This window comes from Atheta coriaria, unplaced genomic scaffold (genome assembly GCF_025399875.1).
Source record: "Atheta coriaria isolate IRGN ID8LTWV9N9 unplaced genomic scaffold, Caltech_Dcor_3.1 hic_scaffold_4_pilon, whole genome shotgun sequence".
In the NCBI taxonomy this organism is placed as follows: domain Eukaryota; kingdom Metazoa; phylum Arthropoda; class Insecta; order Coleoptera; family Staphylinidae; genus Dalotia; species Dalotia coriaria.
In genome coordinates this window covers 6,223,163-6,240,206 of record NW_027045446.1, presented here as the reverse complement: position 1 = coordinate 6,240,206, position 17,044 = coordinate 6,223,163, and the positions used below count along the sequence as shown (strand labels likewise).

General features: G+C 33.4%; 2 protein-coding genes and 1 long non-coding RNA gene across 4 annotated transcripts; 1 reads left to right on the top strand and 2 right to left on the bottom strand.

Moving 5' to 3' along the window:
• Nucleotides 1-49: 49 nt before the first annotated feature.
• oys (lysophospholipid acyltransferase 6) lies at nt 50-13,200 on the bottom strand. Its single transcript, XM_065301460.1, has 10 exons — nt 13,059-13,200; nt 12,605-12,996; nt 5,964-6,109; nt 5,603-5,680; nt 4,934-5,025; nt 4,585-4,826; nt 4,171-4,521; nt 1,484-1,681; nt 1,190-1,341; nt 50-1,128 (listed from the first exon to the last, which is right to left on the bottom strand). Exons 2-10 carry the CDS (start codon nt 12,701-12,703, stop codon nt 954-956), a joined length of 1,533 nt encoding a protein of 510 aa, XP_065157532.1. The 5' UTR covers nt 12,704-12,996; nt 13,059-13,200; the 3' UTR covers nt 50-953.
• Nucleotides 1,742-4,159, bottom strand: LOC135791147 (IQ motif and ubiquitin-like domain-containing protein). Its single transcript, XM_065301459.1, is given in 2 exon segments — nt 1,742-3,031; nt 3,034-4,159. Coding segments are annotated over 2 exon segments (2,040 nt in total). The 5' UTR covers nt 3,929-4,159; the 3' UTR covers nt 1,742-1,886.
• Nucleotides 13,201-13,379: 179 nt separating the features above from the next.
• Nucleotides 13,380-16,208, top strand: LOC135791153 (uncharacterized). Of its 2 annotated transcripts, XR_010547945.1 has the most exons (4): nt 13,380-14,819; nt 14,873-15,133; nt 15,183-15,908; nt 15,959-16,208. It is a non-coding gene; the product is annotated as an uncharacterized lncRNA (long non-coding RNA). The 2 variants fall into 2 exon arrangements; XR_010547944.1 differs by having other exon boundaries at nt 14,873-15,908.
• The last annotated feature ends 836 nt before the right edge of the window (nt 16,209-17,044 follow it).

Below are 17,044 nucleotides of genomic sequence, written 5' to 3'. Positions count from 1 at the left end.
GATGATATTATCGAAAAACTGCAAATGTGCGAGGAAACAAGTACAATAATGAAAATGAATGTTTATTTTGAGTAACTATAGCCGATTTTTCACATATAATTTATCGAATAATAGAATACACTGACCAGCATGAATGCTCATAAGAAATACATAGAAAAGAAGAACAATAAACTTGCTCGTTGTAATAAAAACAATCAGAAACACGTAAATGTTCATTAGTTCAGTCTTCACGTCTGATAAACGACAACACATCAATCGTATCATTTTCATATAATGTTTACAATGTTTACACAACCTTCACAAACTTAATAAAGACGTGGTAAAGACCTTCAAATTGATAAAATCGCTTCCAGTTTGTGATTGAAGGTAAATTCGCTGATTGCTCTTATTATTGCATGTTTATTGATTTAACATTAACAATCAAACACTTTCGACACGCATTACTTATCAGTTTTTAGCTCTTGTTAGTTGATACGTTTATATTACAAAAAAAGAAGACAAAGTTTCCAATGGAAGAATATTTGTTAAGTGTTAATCCTAAAATGTACAGTTTTATTTCTCTCTCATGGTTCAAAGATTAAAAAAAGCGCTCCGATATAGTTTCCTGTTTGGATAAAACTTGAAAATACCAAAATTGTACAAAATCCGAACGACATATACACAAAAATGTCTGTTGGCTGCCTCCAGATACGAATATAAATGCTATGTATATGTAATATATGTTATTCTCACGTATATAATATTTATTTCTATTCGATGTGCTTACTTCGTGCAGTCCACAAGTTAATCTTCGAAAAAAAATCTCAAATATTGAAAGAAAACGCATCATCGACTTGATACAGAAGTTTGGTTCAGTTTGTATGCAGATGGTGAGTTGTTTTGAGTTTGTTAGTCTACAAGTTATTTGGTACTGCTTCTAGAAAGCGATAACAGGTGACATGGTTCGTGTTCGGTCAGTCGTGGTGGTTGGAGACGCTGTTTGTGATGGGGCTCGCTTGTTTCAGCACGTGGGCAATGCTGCCATTTGCCGTTAGTTGCGTCGAATCGCCCGGTTTTGCTTTCGGCACTACACGAGGCACTAGGAATAAAGCTATTAATGCTACAATGTGAAGGCACAGGTACATATGTCTGAAACAAGATGGAAATTCATTAATTTCAGTTCCGTTTCAATTAGATTCGCCATATTTACAAGTATAATCTGACTCCACCCCAGAATTCCAACAGGACAAACGTAAATGTGATGTAGGACATGACAAATCGCGTAGTCATAAATGTGAGGACGTCGTAGATGAATTTCAGTTCGGTGTTGCCCGTAAAGTAATGGCGGATTGTGCGCCTCATCTGCAAAACAACGTTTTCCAATTAAAATTCAAAAGACCACCACAGAGAATAATTGATATCGATTTCCTTGCATCATGACGGGCGGTAGGAGGTAGCAAGTTAACGATTGTCAATTATCCTGGAGAATTATGAGTATGTTTACCGTTCTGGCAGCAAAAGTGAACACAGCCCCATTGGCGAACGTCAAGTAGTAGCCGGGATAAAAGCCGTGCCACAACGCAGACAATCCGTAGGTGAGCATTGTCGCGTGTTTATCTACTCTTTCGTAGACGATCATGCGCAGCCATTGATTGGTCCCAACATTCCACGCTTCGATACTCTCTTTCAAACTTGTTCCAAACTGAAAATAATCAGAATTTCATCAAATAATTGCAGTTAAAACCTATATTAATAAGAAATATGACATTTTATGCATGTTTTTATTAAATTTTGATGGATTAGGGTGAAATACAATGAGTATTACTATAAATAAACACCTAAAACAAAATGGCACCCAAGTCTAATACAGTCAATCAAAATTTAGCTAAAAATGGTCCCAATACACATTAATGACAACTAAGGAAGATCGTAGTCTTGCTATTCACAGCAATAAACTCCTTCTTCTCAAAGATCTCATCCCATCTGATTTTCGCCTCCCCAATTTCCTGAAAATAGTCGTTCAGTTTGATCGCCCGCTTGAAAAACCTCTTCGCCAAAATGTGCTTGTTACAGATAAGTTGCAAGAACCCAGGATCATACACAGTCTTCAAATCCTTAATACTCAAATGTGCTCTTGCCTCCTCGGCAGTCAACAAAATACAATTCCATGGCGCCCATGGTAAATCCTTGAAGAACCTACACAACCTCAACTTATAAATATCATTCACCTCACTAATAACCGAATGTGACTGCCAAATCTGTGTTATTATATGATAAATATCATTTTCAGTCAGGATATACGCAATGGAACAATGTGAAGACTTTCTTCGTTCATCCCTGCGAATCAACTTCAATAAAAACCTATATGGTTGAATATCTCGCCATGGTTCCATGATCTTGTCACCAATCGAGCAGTTCTTGCACACAGTAAGAGCAGTTGTGGTGTGCTCAATGTTAAACTCATCATGCGTCCGAAACATTTTACAACGATGACAATAGAAGAGATTATCCTTCATGAGTTTCTCAGTGACGCGGTGGTAACGCAGAGCAATGTTACGATTACACTCCTTCATGTGATAGTGTTTCATGATACAAGCCTCAATACGTTTGTGTAACTCCTCAAGATGAGGATCGGTTAAACCACGACCGATCAGGAGACACGCACGATCAATCAGAGAGATAATCTCCAAACCAACTTCACAATGCATGTGATTTCTTAGTGATAGTTTCACATCCATGTACGCTTGCATACGTCCCTCGATTCCTGTTGATGTATCACACACCCTGCGAAATAAGTCGACATATTCACGCCCGGCTTGCGTCTCGAGCGTATCCATTTCAATATAGAGATTTTTATAATCACTATTCCAGGATAGCGGCGTACTGATCGTTTTTAAAAATTCTAAATCCCGCTGTACTCGTCTGTCTTCATTGAGGATCTTTTTCTGTTGTTCTATGGACATTAACATGTCGATTTCTTTCTCTAGTAAGAGATACATCTGGGACATTTTCGATGGTCCACACGCCATCTTTTTAATCTGATCAATCTGCGCTTTTTCCAATTCTCCAACATTGTGTACAACATAAAGAAATCCGCTTTTGTTCTCGGAAACACTTTCCCAATCAACTCGCGATTCTTTCTCTCATCGTCCATTTTCTGTAAATGATCCAATTCTTCTTGCTCCAAAAGTATTCGCTTTCTATACTCTGCCAGGAGTAATTTTAGAGCTTTGCGCAGTTTCCACGCACGATAATATCGTTGAATAACCCTCACTGCACCCTCTATATCAATCCTAGTTGCTTTATCATCAGCCGATTCGTATTTGCCAGCTGTAATAACCTTATCACACACATTGGGAATGTAATAATCTTGTCGAGACATCTGCGTGGCTCGTGAATACATAGTATCTTCTTTACGATTACGCATTTTGTACGTCTGCGTCGTCCTGTGCGTTTTTCCCTTGCCATCTTTTTTCACAAACGGACCGGTTTGTGTGTATCCATGATGGTATTCAATCTGTGTGATACGATCACGATATCCTCCGAGGAACGGTTTCAAAATGGAGCGGTTTTCCACCTCGACAACGAAATCCTCACACGTGCAATCATCATACACTACAGTGACGGTGATAATATCAGGGACCGTAAATGATTTGTACGCATTGTGAGCAGCTATAAACTCTTTTGGGTCGGTGGATTGTAAATCCAGATCCATCATAAAATGTTTATCATAGACTAAAGATGATAAAAGTTCGTCATCTTTGGGAACAGTGCCGTTTTGTGATATTACGATTTTCTCAACGGTAGACATATTGAAGACTTCTTTAAGAATCTCTTTAACTTCAGCGATTGTACTCTGGCCAGCATAAGATTGCGTGAAGACTTCTCGATCCAATGTGGTAAACTTGACAGTGATGACGAGTTTTTGTTTCTGGTGGATGTAATCCATGATTTCGGAGATTGTAACACTGGGGACATCTTCGAGAATGTCTTCTTTCAACTCCTCGATGTGTCTTCGATGTTGTGCGACTGTTTGTGGCTTTTACGCGTTCCCATTTTGATTAATTTTATATTAACAAGGAATAACTTGATGTATAATACGTAAATGAAGTAAAAATGACATTATGACTTGTATAATCAATACATTTTTGTTTCATCACCCTGGGAACTAATATTGATCAAATAACTTACCTCGAATTTAAAAATATGTATATTTGAGAATTTATCCCACATGGCTCCACCATTAGCATCATAGCCGGCGAAGCCAATCCCTGAGTTGTTGCAAATGGCGTCGGCGAACAACCACGCAAAGTAATACTTAAACCTAACCAACATCGTCGCCATACTAAGATACCAGAACTTGTAGAGCAGTGTGGTGTTCTCCACAAAGTCGTCGTCCTTCACGCCCTCGATGTGGAACTGCGGCAGGAAGTTCACGAATGCAGCAGCAAAGAACAACGACATCGAGACCTTTTTTATGACGGCTGGTAATGGCGACGGTTCCAGCACAACAGTTTTACCTGCATTGTTATTCAGTTTGCCCTGATAAAAAGAGAATGAGTAAATTTAATCGAATGATATTGTTTGCAGTATGATATTACTTACATTAGCTGTCGTGTGAAAGTTGTTACCGTCGATGAAATCGATATAGTCCTTGTAGAACATTGCGGGACCAGCCATGAGAGACGGAAATTGTAGGACGAAGCTGAAGTATTCCAACGTGGTGGGGATTCGTCTTACGGCGTAATGGCGTTGATTTTTTGTCATTTCGGAGTCTTTACGACACAGGCCGTCGTGTATACTGAATGCAAGGCTTGTTACTTTTTGTGTGACGACCATTAATGGACCTGTGAGAGGTTACAAAAAATTACATCGTGAAAGAATGCTACAAGAAATGCTACAAAGAATGATACAAGTGGAATACCCGCAAAAAGTGGTGGGGGAAGCAGCATACCTGTTATATCTAAACTGTATGATCCATAGTCGTAAACTTGTCGATGTAGATGTATGCAGGACAAATATATCAATGCTACAGCCAGGACCATTCTGAAATAACAGATTACTTTTCGTTTATGAGGTATTCGCAATAATATTGATAGAAAATACACAGAGTTTTGCTCTTGTTTTCTCGATTTTAATATAATAACTAACTATAGAAAATTTTAGATTAAGAATCTTCAATCCATTCCTTCCTATCTCTTTTGGTTTACGAGATATTGAAATTTGAAAAAAATGTGCAAAATCAAAAAAATCAATTTTTAGCAATTTTAGTCACGTTTTTGGACCTTTTACTCCAGGAATTATAATTATTTTATATTCTTATCTTATAGAACATTTTACATTCTTTCAGAATGTCCAATCCGTTCCTTTCTACCACTTTTAGTTTATGAAACATTCCCATTTTTCGTTAGTATCGTTATGAGAATTAGTATACAACTATTCTTAAAAGAAATATACGAGAATGGTAGTTATTTTAGACTCAAGTTATACCTAACGACTTGTTGCACGACATGGGAAATATATAAACTTATAAATACATTTAACGACAAAAACATGTACTGGTAAATACATATTTAAATATTTAAAAGCGATGACAATGTTTACATAAATGCGTAATTTATACCTTTGCATAATTTCCGGATTTGTGGTGCGTATGACAATATAACATATTGATGGCAACCCTGCCAAGTGAATCGCCTGCCTGCAACCAATAAAAACATCGCAAAAAGTAAATTAAAAGTGTTCATATTTTCAGCAAATTAAATCAATAAATGAAGGAAAGAAAATTATAGTTGTTCGGTTTCTAGAGCTGTTAGAAAGTGTCAATTTCACTCTAATAACATAATTATTACCTAGTTAATGTTAATTACAAATTAAGTAAATGTTATTATTTAATTTTTAAACGCTAATTAAGAAGAAAAAAATTAAGTAGAAAGAAAAAACGTAGATGTGATTTGTTTGCCAATAAATCATTTGTGACTCACATTCCAAAGCAGAAATAACCGATGATGAGTCCAAAGATGAGGCCAAATCCATGGCGTGTGGCCGCCTGCGTCTTCGACGGATGCAATGCAGTGCGGAATAGTGATGCGAGAGCTAATGCTACAAACTGACTGATCACGAAATTAACCTGCAACCAAATTAAGCAAAACTTAGCGTGAGTTAAAGAAAAAATCTGTAAAATCATAAAAATTGTGATTTTTATCTCCAACCACATTTTCCTGCTATTTTAAGCTCATTGAGCTTACATTTAGCATGTGCATGTACGCTAAAAGTACGTAAGCACTTATAGTGCCCAAATAAGTGAGTTGAGTGAGTGCAAGCTGTGTAAATGTATTTCGAGGTCTGAGCGTCAGCCATGCGAGAAAAAATACGCGACATAACATGGTGGAATATGTACAATTTGTGTTGCAGATCTGACTAACGTGTATTTTTTGTTGTCGCGTATGCGTAAATCATTCGCGCGCCAGTGCACACCAATTGAAACAATATTGACATTGAAACGAATCGAAATGCCCACTTTTAATCGGAGTTTTTTCTACATTTACAACTTTCGGCTGTAGCGTATGCTATTATCGAAATAAATAGCAATTTTGATGACATGTGGACAAATCAACTGTAAAAATGTAAAAAAGATTCAAATTATTGCAAAAAAGTGTTGATTAAATGTGATTTTTAAATATTTTAATGCACAATACGTTATTGAAAAGTGTTATCAATGTAATTTTTTCTCATGGAGATGCAGAATTTAATATAGAATCATTTGTTGAAAGAATTATTAGTATATCTTGTTGTGTTCTATAGTTATTAATAAATTAAGTTCTAATTACACAAAAAATGAAAATTTTCAAAAATTACATTTTTTCGAATTATTTTAAAACTAAGCGAGCTACAGACATTATCAAGATTTACTTTGATAAATTTGTAAAAATATAAAATCTGATTAGAAAAGTATTAAAATCAGTGATTTTCGTAATAATCAAAATATTTTAATGCATAGAACTCTATTAATAAGCGCTATCAAATTTATATTTTGTAGGAAGATGCAGAATTTAGTACAGAATAATTTGTTAACAAAATTAATATTGTATGTTGTGTTATTCGGAAGTTATTAACAAATTATGTTCAAATCCTCATTAAAAATATGAAGAAAAATCTGTTTTTCTCGAATAATTCAAAACCTAATGAAGCTATTCACATGATTCTTTCATTAAATGATTCTGTATAAAATTCTACATCTGAAATTGTCAAGATTTACTGTGAAAAGTTAATGACTAACATGTTACAGAACATTTTAATGACATATGACCGAATCAACCGTAAAAATGTAAAAATGATTCAATTTATTTCATCCCAGTGACCATTAACTGTGATTTTCATATACCAAATCAGCTACATCCGGTTTTATTTATCAACCAATTTATGCATTCAATTCAAACTCGCTTTTGTAAGAGACTTATTTGATAATAGCTTTTAAACCGCAACGTTGCGGTACATAAGCAACTAGAATCGATTTAAAAATGCACGGAAAATAAATTCAATTAAAGTTTTCTCATTGCGTAAGCCTTTATAATTAAAACTCAAGTTCAGATGCGACGACAAATTGCATCAGATCATATTCAACGCGCTTGTGTGCTACTTTTCACGTTTTCACTTTCAGCCAACCGCGAAACATTCAAGCCGACTGCAGACGAATGCCTCATGCATACGCATGATGCATTTACAATTACATTGAATTGTGGAATGATTTCATCATCAAAAAATCAAAACAAATACTGCACCGCGACAATAAATGAAATCCATTGAAATTTTGCGAAATACTGTGACATTTTCACATGTTTTTCATTAAAAACCTAAAAACAAACAAAATGTTTTACGTTAATATTTATTAAAACTAAAATTACATGTATATTTAAATTCACAACTCGTTGAATCCCATTTCCAGTCAGTGTCAGTGAGTTTCATTAACATATTTAAGTCGTAAAATAAAGAGCCAAGGCCGTTGCGCTGCGTTTCTGCGGCTCATTTAAGAAGTATTTAAGTTTAAAGTTTAATAACGCACGTAATATTGCAACAGATCACACGATGTTCGAAAAAGTCTATTTTTATCAGGAGAAGTTAAAAATAATAAACTAGAATAACAAATGTCAACAAAAGTGTGAATAATGTGCAGTGTATCGAACATTTCAAACAATCAAAATGAGTTATGACTCATTTGTGATAAATGTGAAAAAATTACTCAACATCACAGGTTGGATGCACAATAGGACTGTTAAAATAGTCACAGGACCAAAATATAACCCAGAAACAAGTAAAAATGACAATTTTGACGATGCGACCATTTTTGAATGTCAACATTTTGACAGAAATACAATATAACCTCAAAATAGGTAAAAAAAGAACATATTTGATGATTAAAATCATGAGCGACCATTTTAAATGTCAAAAAACTGACAGATATTAATTTTAACCTCAAAATAACCCTATTTTGCGTCTAAAACCTTCATTTGACACTAGAAAAATCTAAATATACAACATTGAGACTTTACTTAAGATAAGATACTAATACTTGAATAGAAGCTATAATTAAAGATGATAAGCAACTTGCAGCAATTAACAAAAGCAATAAATAGATGTTTATTCGCTGAAAATGTTAAACCACTTATTATTGCGACACTTCAAGCAATAATTAAGATTAGCGAGGTATTTCAGCCAAATTGAGTTCTAGTACTACCTAAATAACATTCGCATTGCGACGCAAGCGCGCAATGAATGTCAATAATAATAACGGCGCGATCGTAACGATGATCACAATTATCGTGTTGTTAAAACGGCAACAACATGTCGCACACTCGAGCGAGAACAATTGACGCCAATTAAATGAAGTCAAGAGAGTCAACAATCCAACATGCAAAAAATAGAAATCAATTTATTATTTACTCAACTTGAACTTCAATCTTCAATCAGTGATTTATTTTTTATGATTTCCTGTTTTTACAGAAATTATTTATCATGTCGTAAATAAATAATATCATTAACGATGAATATGGTTTTCTTTTTATTTGTTTAATTGTGGTGGTGGTATAGTTTTCGTATTTGTTTGAATATTGTAATTTGAAAAGTATGCGAAAATAGAAAATGCCAGTCATCAATATTATGTTTATATGCAGTGTTTATATAGTGATGCGTGTGTAGTAGGAGTTGGTACAATGATCAAAAGTGGCGTGATGTCGTTGAAACGAGAATCATATGCTACAAGTGTGCGAGTGCACAAGTGCGTCAGGAAACAATTAAACATTAACTCTCATCATTTTTATATTGTTATAATGCCGCTATCTGCGTCAATAAATATACTGAATATAGAGAAATCTTATCGAAAGTATTTTGTTTCCCAATGGATTCAATCAAATCCAATATTCTTGGAATAAGAATTAATCAAAATATTTTAATGCGTACAACATTATTGAAAAGCGCTATCAATGTGATTCATTCTCAGAATTTGCAGAATTTAATATAGAATTATTTTGTGAAAGAATTATTATTGTATCTTGTTGCATTCGAAAGTTATTAATAAATTTAGTTTAAATTGCACACAGAAGGAAAATTTTCATAAATTACATTTTTTCGAATCATTTTAAAACTAAGCGAGGTACAGACATGATTTCTGCAGAAAATGATTCTGTATTTCATTCTACATCTGAAATTATTAAGATTTACTTTTATGAATTTGTAAAAATATAAAATCTCATTTAAAAAGTATTAAAAATCTCGGATTTTACTAATAATCAAACTATTTTAATGCATAGGACTCTATTGATAAGCGCTATCAAATTTATATTTTGAAGGGAGATGGAGAATTTAATACAAAATCATTTGTTGAAAGAATTATTAATGTATAATGTGTCATTCGGAAGTTATTAACAAATTACGATCAAGTCCTCATAAAAAAATTTAAAAATTTCAAGTTTTTTCGAATTATTCTAAAACCAAACAAGCTACAGGCCTAATTCTTTCAGAAAATGATTCTGTATATCTTTCTACATCTAAAAATATCAAGATAAAAATATCTTTGATAAATTTGGAAAAATATAATATCTGATTAAAAACCTTCAAATTTCACGGCGTTTACTATAAATAAATAAGCATTTGTAATTACCATTTAAATCACAAACTTAAATGACCAGGAAACGATAGTATGCAATGTAAAGTCAGCAATAAAATAATAAACATAAGTGAGAAATGTGTATCAGCAGCAAAAAACGCCATTAAGATAACAGTGCTATAACACCATGCAAATACGAAATCTGCGAATATACGCGAATATGAATGATGTGTAATGTTTACAAAACGGTTTGCCGCATGACCGCACATCTGCGGAATCTTATCACACTTCGCAAATTATGTAAATACAAACGCAAAGATACAATTGTATTTACAATTTGGTATGTAATGGTGCGTTTCAAATCGAAACGTCTTGTCTTTAACGAGGAGAATTAAATAATGCATCACAAGTTTCTGTTCTATTTTCGTACATCCATCTTAATCTTATACTTACTTAGCTGCGTTAGCAGCCATGTGGATGGATAAAGTGTGGGTGTGACTATATCAGTGGCGTGCGTAAAATTAATTCATTATTTTATGAGAAAATTACTTTTTTTAAATGAATAGTTTTTAATTCCGTTAAAATGTTTCAGAAAATAAAATTAATCAATTTGCGTGAGTGTTATGTGTAGCCCCACCTTATTTTAATAAAATTAGACCACGCCACTGCATTTCGTGCATGCTTTAGCCTAAAAATAACCGCACATGAAAGAATTTACAACTTCGGTTTATATCGGCTTGTTTCATGTGAGTTTTCAGCGTTTTCCCAGTAAAATTAAAGATGTCCACTGGGAAAACATAACCTCAATAACCTAACCTAAAAAAAATGTACACACTGCAGTAAATGTCTTTCTTTCACTTATTATTGATGAATCAGTAAAATTTCAAGGTAAATCGCAGAAAAAAAACGTAAAATTCTTGCATGGGCTAATCGTAGATCATTGTACTGATCCCCAGGAGGCGCATCGACGTCTAGACTACGCGATAGAGCACCGCTAGAACTTCTTGCGGGGACTGATCGAGATAATGAACCGCCTCCCCTCTACGCACACATATCGCGTGAGCAGTAGTGCCAACGACCTAACAATGATTTGTTGCGCGATGCAATAAAAACGCATCAATGTCAACAACACAAACAAATGCATTTAATGTGTAGAAGTGTGGAAATATACGAGTGCCTAACCTTACTTAACATCATCTAACGTGCCTAAAAATGAGAGGTTATGGGTTCAAAACTGCGCAGTTGAGAGTATAGAATATGTTTTTGTATGGTTTTTCAACAATAACTTTTAAACCAGATGAGGTGGAGACGTGATTCCTGGAAATATCAAATCTGTATTAGAATTTTCTATTTGAATGTATAAACATTTTGTGGAAAATGTTGGTATATAACGATTTATACGCAATTTAAAGCGATTTTCGTAGAAAATTAATACGTTTTGTGGCATAAAATGTCAGTGAAACGAGTAAACAAGTTAATTGTTGCACAGTTATACGCAGAATTTAATATAGACTAGAATTATTATTACAAGAATTATTATTGTGACTTGTTGCATTCAAAAGTTAATAACAAAATAAATTCAAATTAACCAAAAATTAATAAAATTGCAGTTTTTTCAAAATATGTAATTCTAAAACCAAACAATTTATTTAGATAATTCTTTCAAAAATAAAGTCTTCTACATCAAAATATATTAAATCCTATTTAGATGTGTAATTATTTTGTAAACAACATGAGTAAACAAAGATTTATACGCGATTCAATGCGTTTTTCTAGGGAAATTTATATATTTTGCAACGTAAAACGCCAGCTAATCACGTAAACAAGTTGATTTTACACAGTTAGACACAGAATTTAATATAGAATAGAATTGCAAAAGAATTGTAATTGCAACTTGTTGCATTCAAAATTTATTAATAAAATAAATTCAAATTAACCAAAAAAATTAACCAATTTGCAGTTTTTACCAAATAATTTTAAAACCAAACAAGTTATATTCATAAATCTTTCAGAAACAGACTCTGTATAAAATTCTACATCTAAATATACCAACATTTACACCACAAAATTCAATAAAAACTTAAAAATGCAATTTAATGAAAAACAACTTGTAGGAATGCACAACAACAAAAATACTGATACAACCAGATGTAGAATCAATTACAGAATTAATTCAATTCCTGTACTAATCATTAATTTAATACTGTGAGCATGTGCTCGCGAAATTCGCGCCGAAAACGTAAAATCGATAAAACGGTACAGGAGAGTCAGTGCACACACTGCCTGTACACAGCCATTACCACCACACACCGGTTGCGATGGCGAAAGAACGAAAAGATGCAGTTGGAAAAGGCACGATGCACACTGTCCCTCCACATCCCTCCAACCCTACGAAGAATGGAAGCTACAAAACCCCCAACAAAACCAAAAGCATCAGCTGTATCACACAACAATACAACCAGCATAAAATAAAATAAACTAAACTTGCAAAAATGGAAATATTCCTATTGTTGGCTCACTCACCTGATCAACCGAAACACCAATGTACTCCGCAAGGCCGGCGAAGAGCCGGCTGCCGTCATAATACGCGGTGGGCATCGGCATCGCCACCGTCGCCGCCATCGTGGTTACCCGCACACTATTTCACAGATGCACACTGCACGATTGTCTTTTGTTTTGTGTCAACACCCGCGTCGGGCGCGCGTCTTTTTTCTCCTTGTGTTTTGTGCAGTCTCTGGTTGTGTTTTGTTAGCTGCGAGTGCGTTGGCGTACACACGAGACGCCGGTCTTACTCCAACTGCGAACCATGCGAGCGGTTGTGTGCGCGGTTGGTGCCCGGTGCGCGACTTGCGCACGTTGTGGGCTGGTAAGATGGAAGTAGGGCGAGGACGGATTCCCGGAGAGAAGGAGAATATCTAGATGAATTGAATCTATGACTCAAACGCTAAATATGTATACAGATTTACAAAAAACTTACGATCGAAAGTCAACAATTCACTTGCACTTTTATCATGGCGTGTAAATTTATAAATATTAGTTGCTGATTCTTGTTTTCGGTTGTTTTAGTGAGGTAAGTTATGCAACAGGTTCTACTATTGCTACTAGTTGCTAGTTGAGCTGCGTGTAGACTTGGTGGAATAAGTAGGAATAGAAAATGGGGTGTAGAATGGGAGAAAACACCTGTTACGGCTGATAGTTTTGCCGGTGTGTGGCGTGGCCTTCACATTGCGTGTGAGAAATATGTACGAGATGATAACGTGCAGAATTATGGGAATTATGTCTGAATCATGATTAGAACGGATGACATTATTTTGATTTGTCATTATTTTGACTTGTACTTAACCTAAGTTTTGATCTTTCACTTTTGTTAATTATTTTGGGTGTAAATTGTCAAATTGTGATTTTTTTCTGTCAGAATCGAATGACAGTGATGCACCTTTGCAAATATAATGTCTAATAATAGGTTTAGGACTATTAGTTAATTATTTAATACTAGTTTTGTAATAAATATTCATAAACAAAGATTTATACGTGATTTAAAGCGTTTTTCTAAGAAAATGTACTCATTTTGCTGAATAAATTCTCAGGGAATTGTGTAAACAATTTAATTTTTCTCATTTAGACGCAGAATTTAATATTGAATCGATTAGTAAAAGAATTTTTATTGTAACCTACTGAATTCAAAAGTTATTAATAAAATAAATTAAAATTAACTGGAAATTAACAAAATTGCAGTTTTTACCAACAAATTCGAAAATCAAACGAGTTATATATTATTGTTTCTTCTCTACTTTTAAATATTACATAGGCAATCCATGCTTTACTAGATCAGCTACCCCCTCTACTTTTCGCGGGTTGCGCGCAGTACATAATCGTCCAGCAGTCCGTTTAAAGCTATTTAGCTTCCCCCTTTTCTTTCTCCGCGTCTGCTAGTGGCTAATAGGCAATACCCACGCATATTGACAAACTCGACATGTTTATCCATCAATCAAAACAATAATAACAATTTATTTACATCTTCCAATAATAAATTCACCTACTTTATAATTAATCACTATATCCACACGCAATACAATTCCTTCAAATAAATTTATCAGTGAATAACAACTTTACTCCTTCAAATTAGCGGCAATAACTCACAATGACCCAAAATTGGTCTCTAAACATATTAGTTAATCTAATTATGTCACAATATTTCAACAATTCAATCTGTATAATATATACTTTTGATGACAACAAAGAACCTGTCCATTTATCAACAATTCCTGCTATTATGATCGATATTGACCATTTTGACTTGGATCCAGACAGAATCTGCCGAAATTTTCTCATTCACTGCACAGTGGCTTCTTCTGGTTTGATGTTAGTTGAAATATTCATTAAATTGAACACTGATGGAATGTACAACAACAGAAAATACGTTATCATCATAGATGACGAAGAAGTATTCAATGATTTCTTCTTCAATGCAAATTTAAATTTCATCAGGGACGTATTAATCATTTACATAAAAAATACTAAAGATAAACAAGATAAACAACAAGAAATATTGTTATATACACATAAATATGTCGGTGTAGAAGGTAACAATGATCCAATACTATTAGACATTTGGTTTGCAAAAATCAAAGTTTTAAATACAAACATAACCTATTTCCTGATAAAGTCACCGACCAACAAGGAAGAGAACTACGTGTCCCTTGCATGTATCGATTACCATATTCAAATTGTGATTTAAGTAAGTTTTTAAAATGTTAGGTTATATTAGGTTATGTAATGTTGTGTTTCCAGTTAACGGAATGGGAAATGAACACAATGCAGTCTTAAAATACGTCCAGAGATTTAATTTCACGCTAAATATTTATGACAATATGACAGAAGAGAATTTTGGTAATATATACCTAAACGGAACCGCGGATGGTATAATCGCTGGGTTATTAAACGAAGATGACAGCTATTGTGACTTAATTTATGGTGGTACACCTCGAGATGATTATATGGATGTAATCAGAGTGTAATCTATACTTATGAAGTTTCCGTACCATTACCAAAGTAAAATCAAATATTTTTATCAAAAACTTTTAAATTTTTTAATTTTTAGGTTAAAATATGGTTGGTTCATGTACGCGCACGTGTTTAACCTATTTTCATGGCTTCTACTCCTTGGGATCTATTTTTCAGCGAGATTTTTAGTGTTTTTCCATAAAAAACTCAATATTTTGAAAACCAATCAGAAAAGCATACTTCCCACATAACAAACATAACCATGTATGGATTCTTCATAAATCAACCCACTGCATTGACCAAGGACATAAAAACCAGCGCGTTTTTAAAATACATCGTAATTTTGCTACTTTTTTCAAGTGTTTTACTTGTTACAGCTTACAATTCACGATTATCCAGTGTTATGGTCGCACCAGAGTACGAAAATAATATCAAAACGCTTGAAGAACTCGCTGATAGTGATTTACAGATATTATTCTTTGATGAATACTATAATCTCTTACGTAGAGACACAAGAACAGTTTATAAAAAATTATATCAAAAAATTTATCTGATTCCGAATAATACTGATTTTGAATTGTCGGAAAAGCTACTTTCTAGTGGAAAATATGCGGTGGCAAGATATAGAAGATCAACAGGGGAATATTTTGAGTATTTAGAACATTTATATCAAATGTACAAGAAGTTTAAACCGATTACACCTGAGTTATTCTCGGATAATTATTATATTCTCTTGAAAGAAAACTCAATGCACACTGTTGAGTTGGATAAATTGGTTAATACTGCATTTGAGGCTGGTTTGATGAAGTTTTGGGAAGAAGACGTAAGAATAATATAAAAATTTTGATAAAATAAAAAGAAAAATTGTTGCAGGCGTTAAGAGCATGGGAAAATATTACTTTTCAACAACAAATACAAGATTATTCATTCGACAAAGTAACTGTTGACTTGAACATGAACCATTTAAAAGGATGTTTTGCTTTTTGGATGATCGGATTGATTATTGCAAGTGTTGTATTCATAAAAGAAGTTTACATGGCAAAAACCCACAGAAAATATCATTCTAAAACTCCTAAAATTGAATTTACTCTTTAAAATTAATAAAAATCTTTAAAAAATTTAATTTTTTCTTTTTCTAAAAAACTAAAACTCTTTAATCGTCCCATTATGAGTTGTTTACACTTGTTATGTTTATCCTCACGTCGAGCATCAATCATGAACAGGACATCACAACAACAATGCATATTTACAGTTAATAAATAATAATATAAAACAAAGAAAAAATAGGGCAACCTACATAACCTACATAACAAAAAAATAACCTCAAAAAAGAAGGATAAATTGTTTACTTGTTTATGCTTTCGTATTAATCAATTATTAATGTTTGAAAACACTTTGCGCGTTAATTCTGTATCATTTCCTTATAAACCACTCGAAAGGTTACAAAATGATTACATCCTGGTATCTAAACACGTTGATTAATTTGATTATGTCTAAATATTTCAATGATACAATTTGTATAATGTATACTTTTGATAGAAACAAAGACATTGTTCATTTATCAACAGTTCCTGCTATTTTAACACAAGTTGTTGATAATTTTCAGTTGGATTCTCAACAAATCTGTAAGAATTTTTTAATTCATTGTGAAAATGCATCTAGCGCTTTGTATCAAGTTGAGAGAGTGATTCGAATTGACAGTGATGGAATGTATAATGACAGAAAATATGTTATCATTGTAGATAACCAAGAAGAATTTGATATTTTCTTTAATATATCAACTTTGACGTTTGTTAGAGATATATTAATAGTATTCATATTAGAAAATCAAGTAGAAGATAATAAACTTTTGTTACCTTTAGATAATAGCCTAGAAGTGAGGTTATATACACATAAATATGTCGGTATAGAAGATAACAATAATCCAGTATTACTAGACATTTGGTTTGCACAAAATCA

Bases quoted from the DNA above. Each gene is read 5' to 3' on its own strand.
- oys (XM_065301460.1), bottom strand. From the start codon at position 12,703: ATGGCGGCGACGGTGGCGATGCCGATGCCCACCGCGTATTATGACGGC. The intron at 6,110-12,604 runs GTGAGTGAGCCA...ATTTGGTTGCAG, and splicing joins TTGGTGTTTCGGTTGATCAG to GTTAATTTCGTGATCAGTCA. The intron at 1,342-1,483 runs GTAAACATACTC...GTTGTTTTGCAG, and splicing joins TCACTTTTGCTGCCAGAACG to ATGAGGCGCACAATCCGCCA.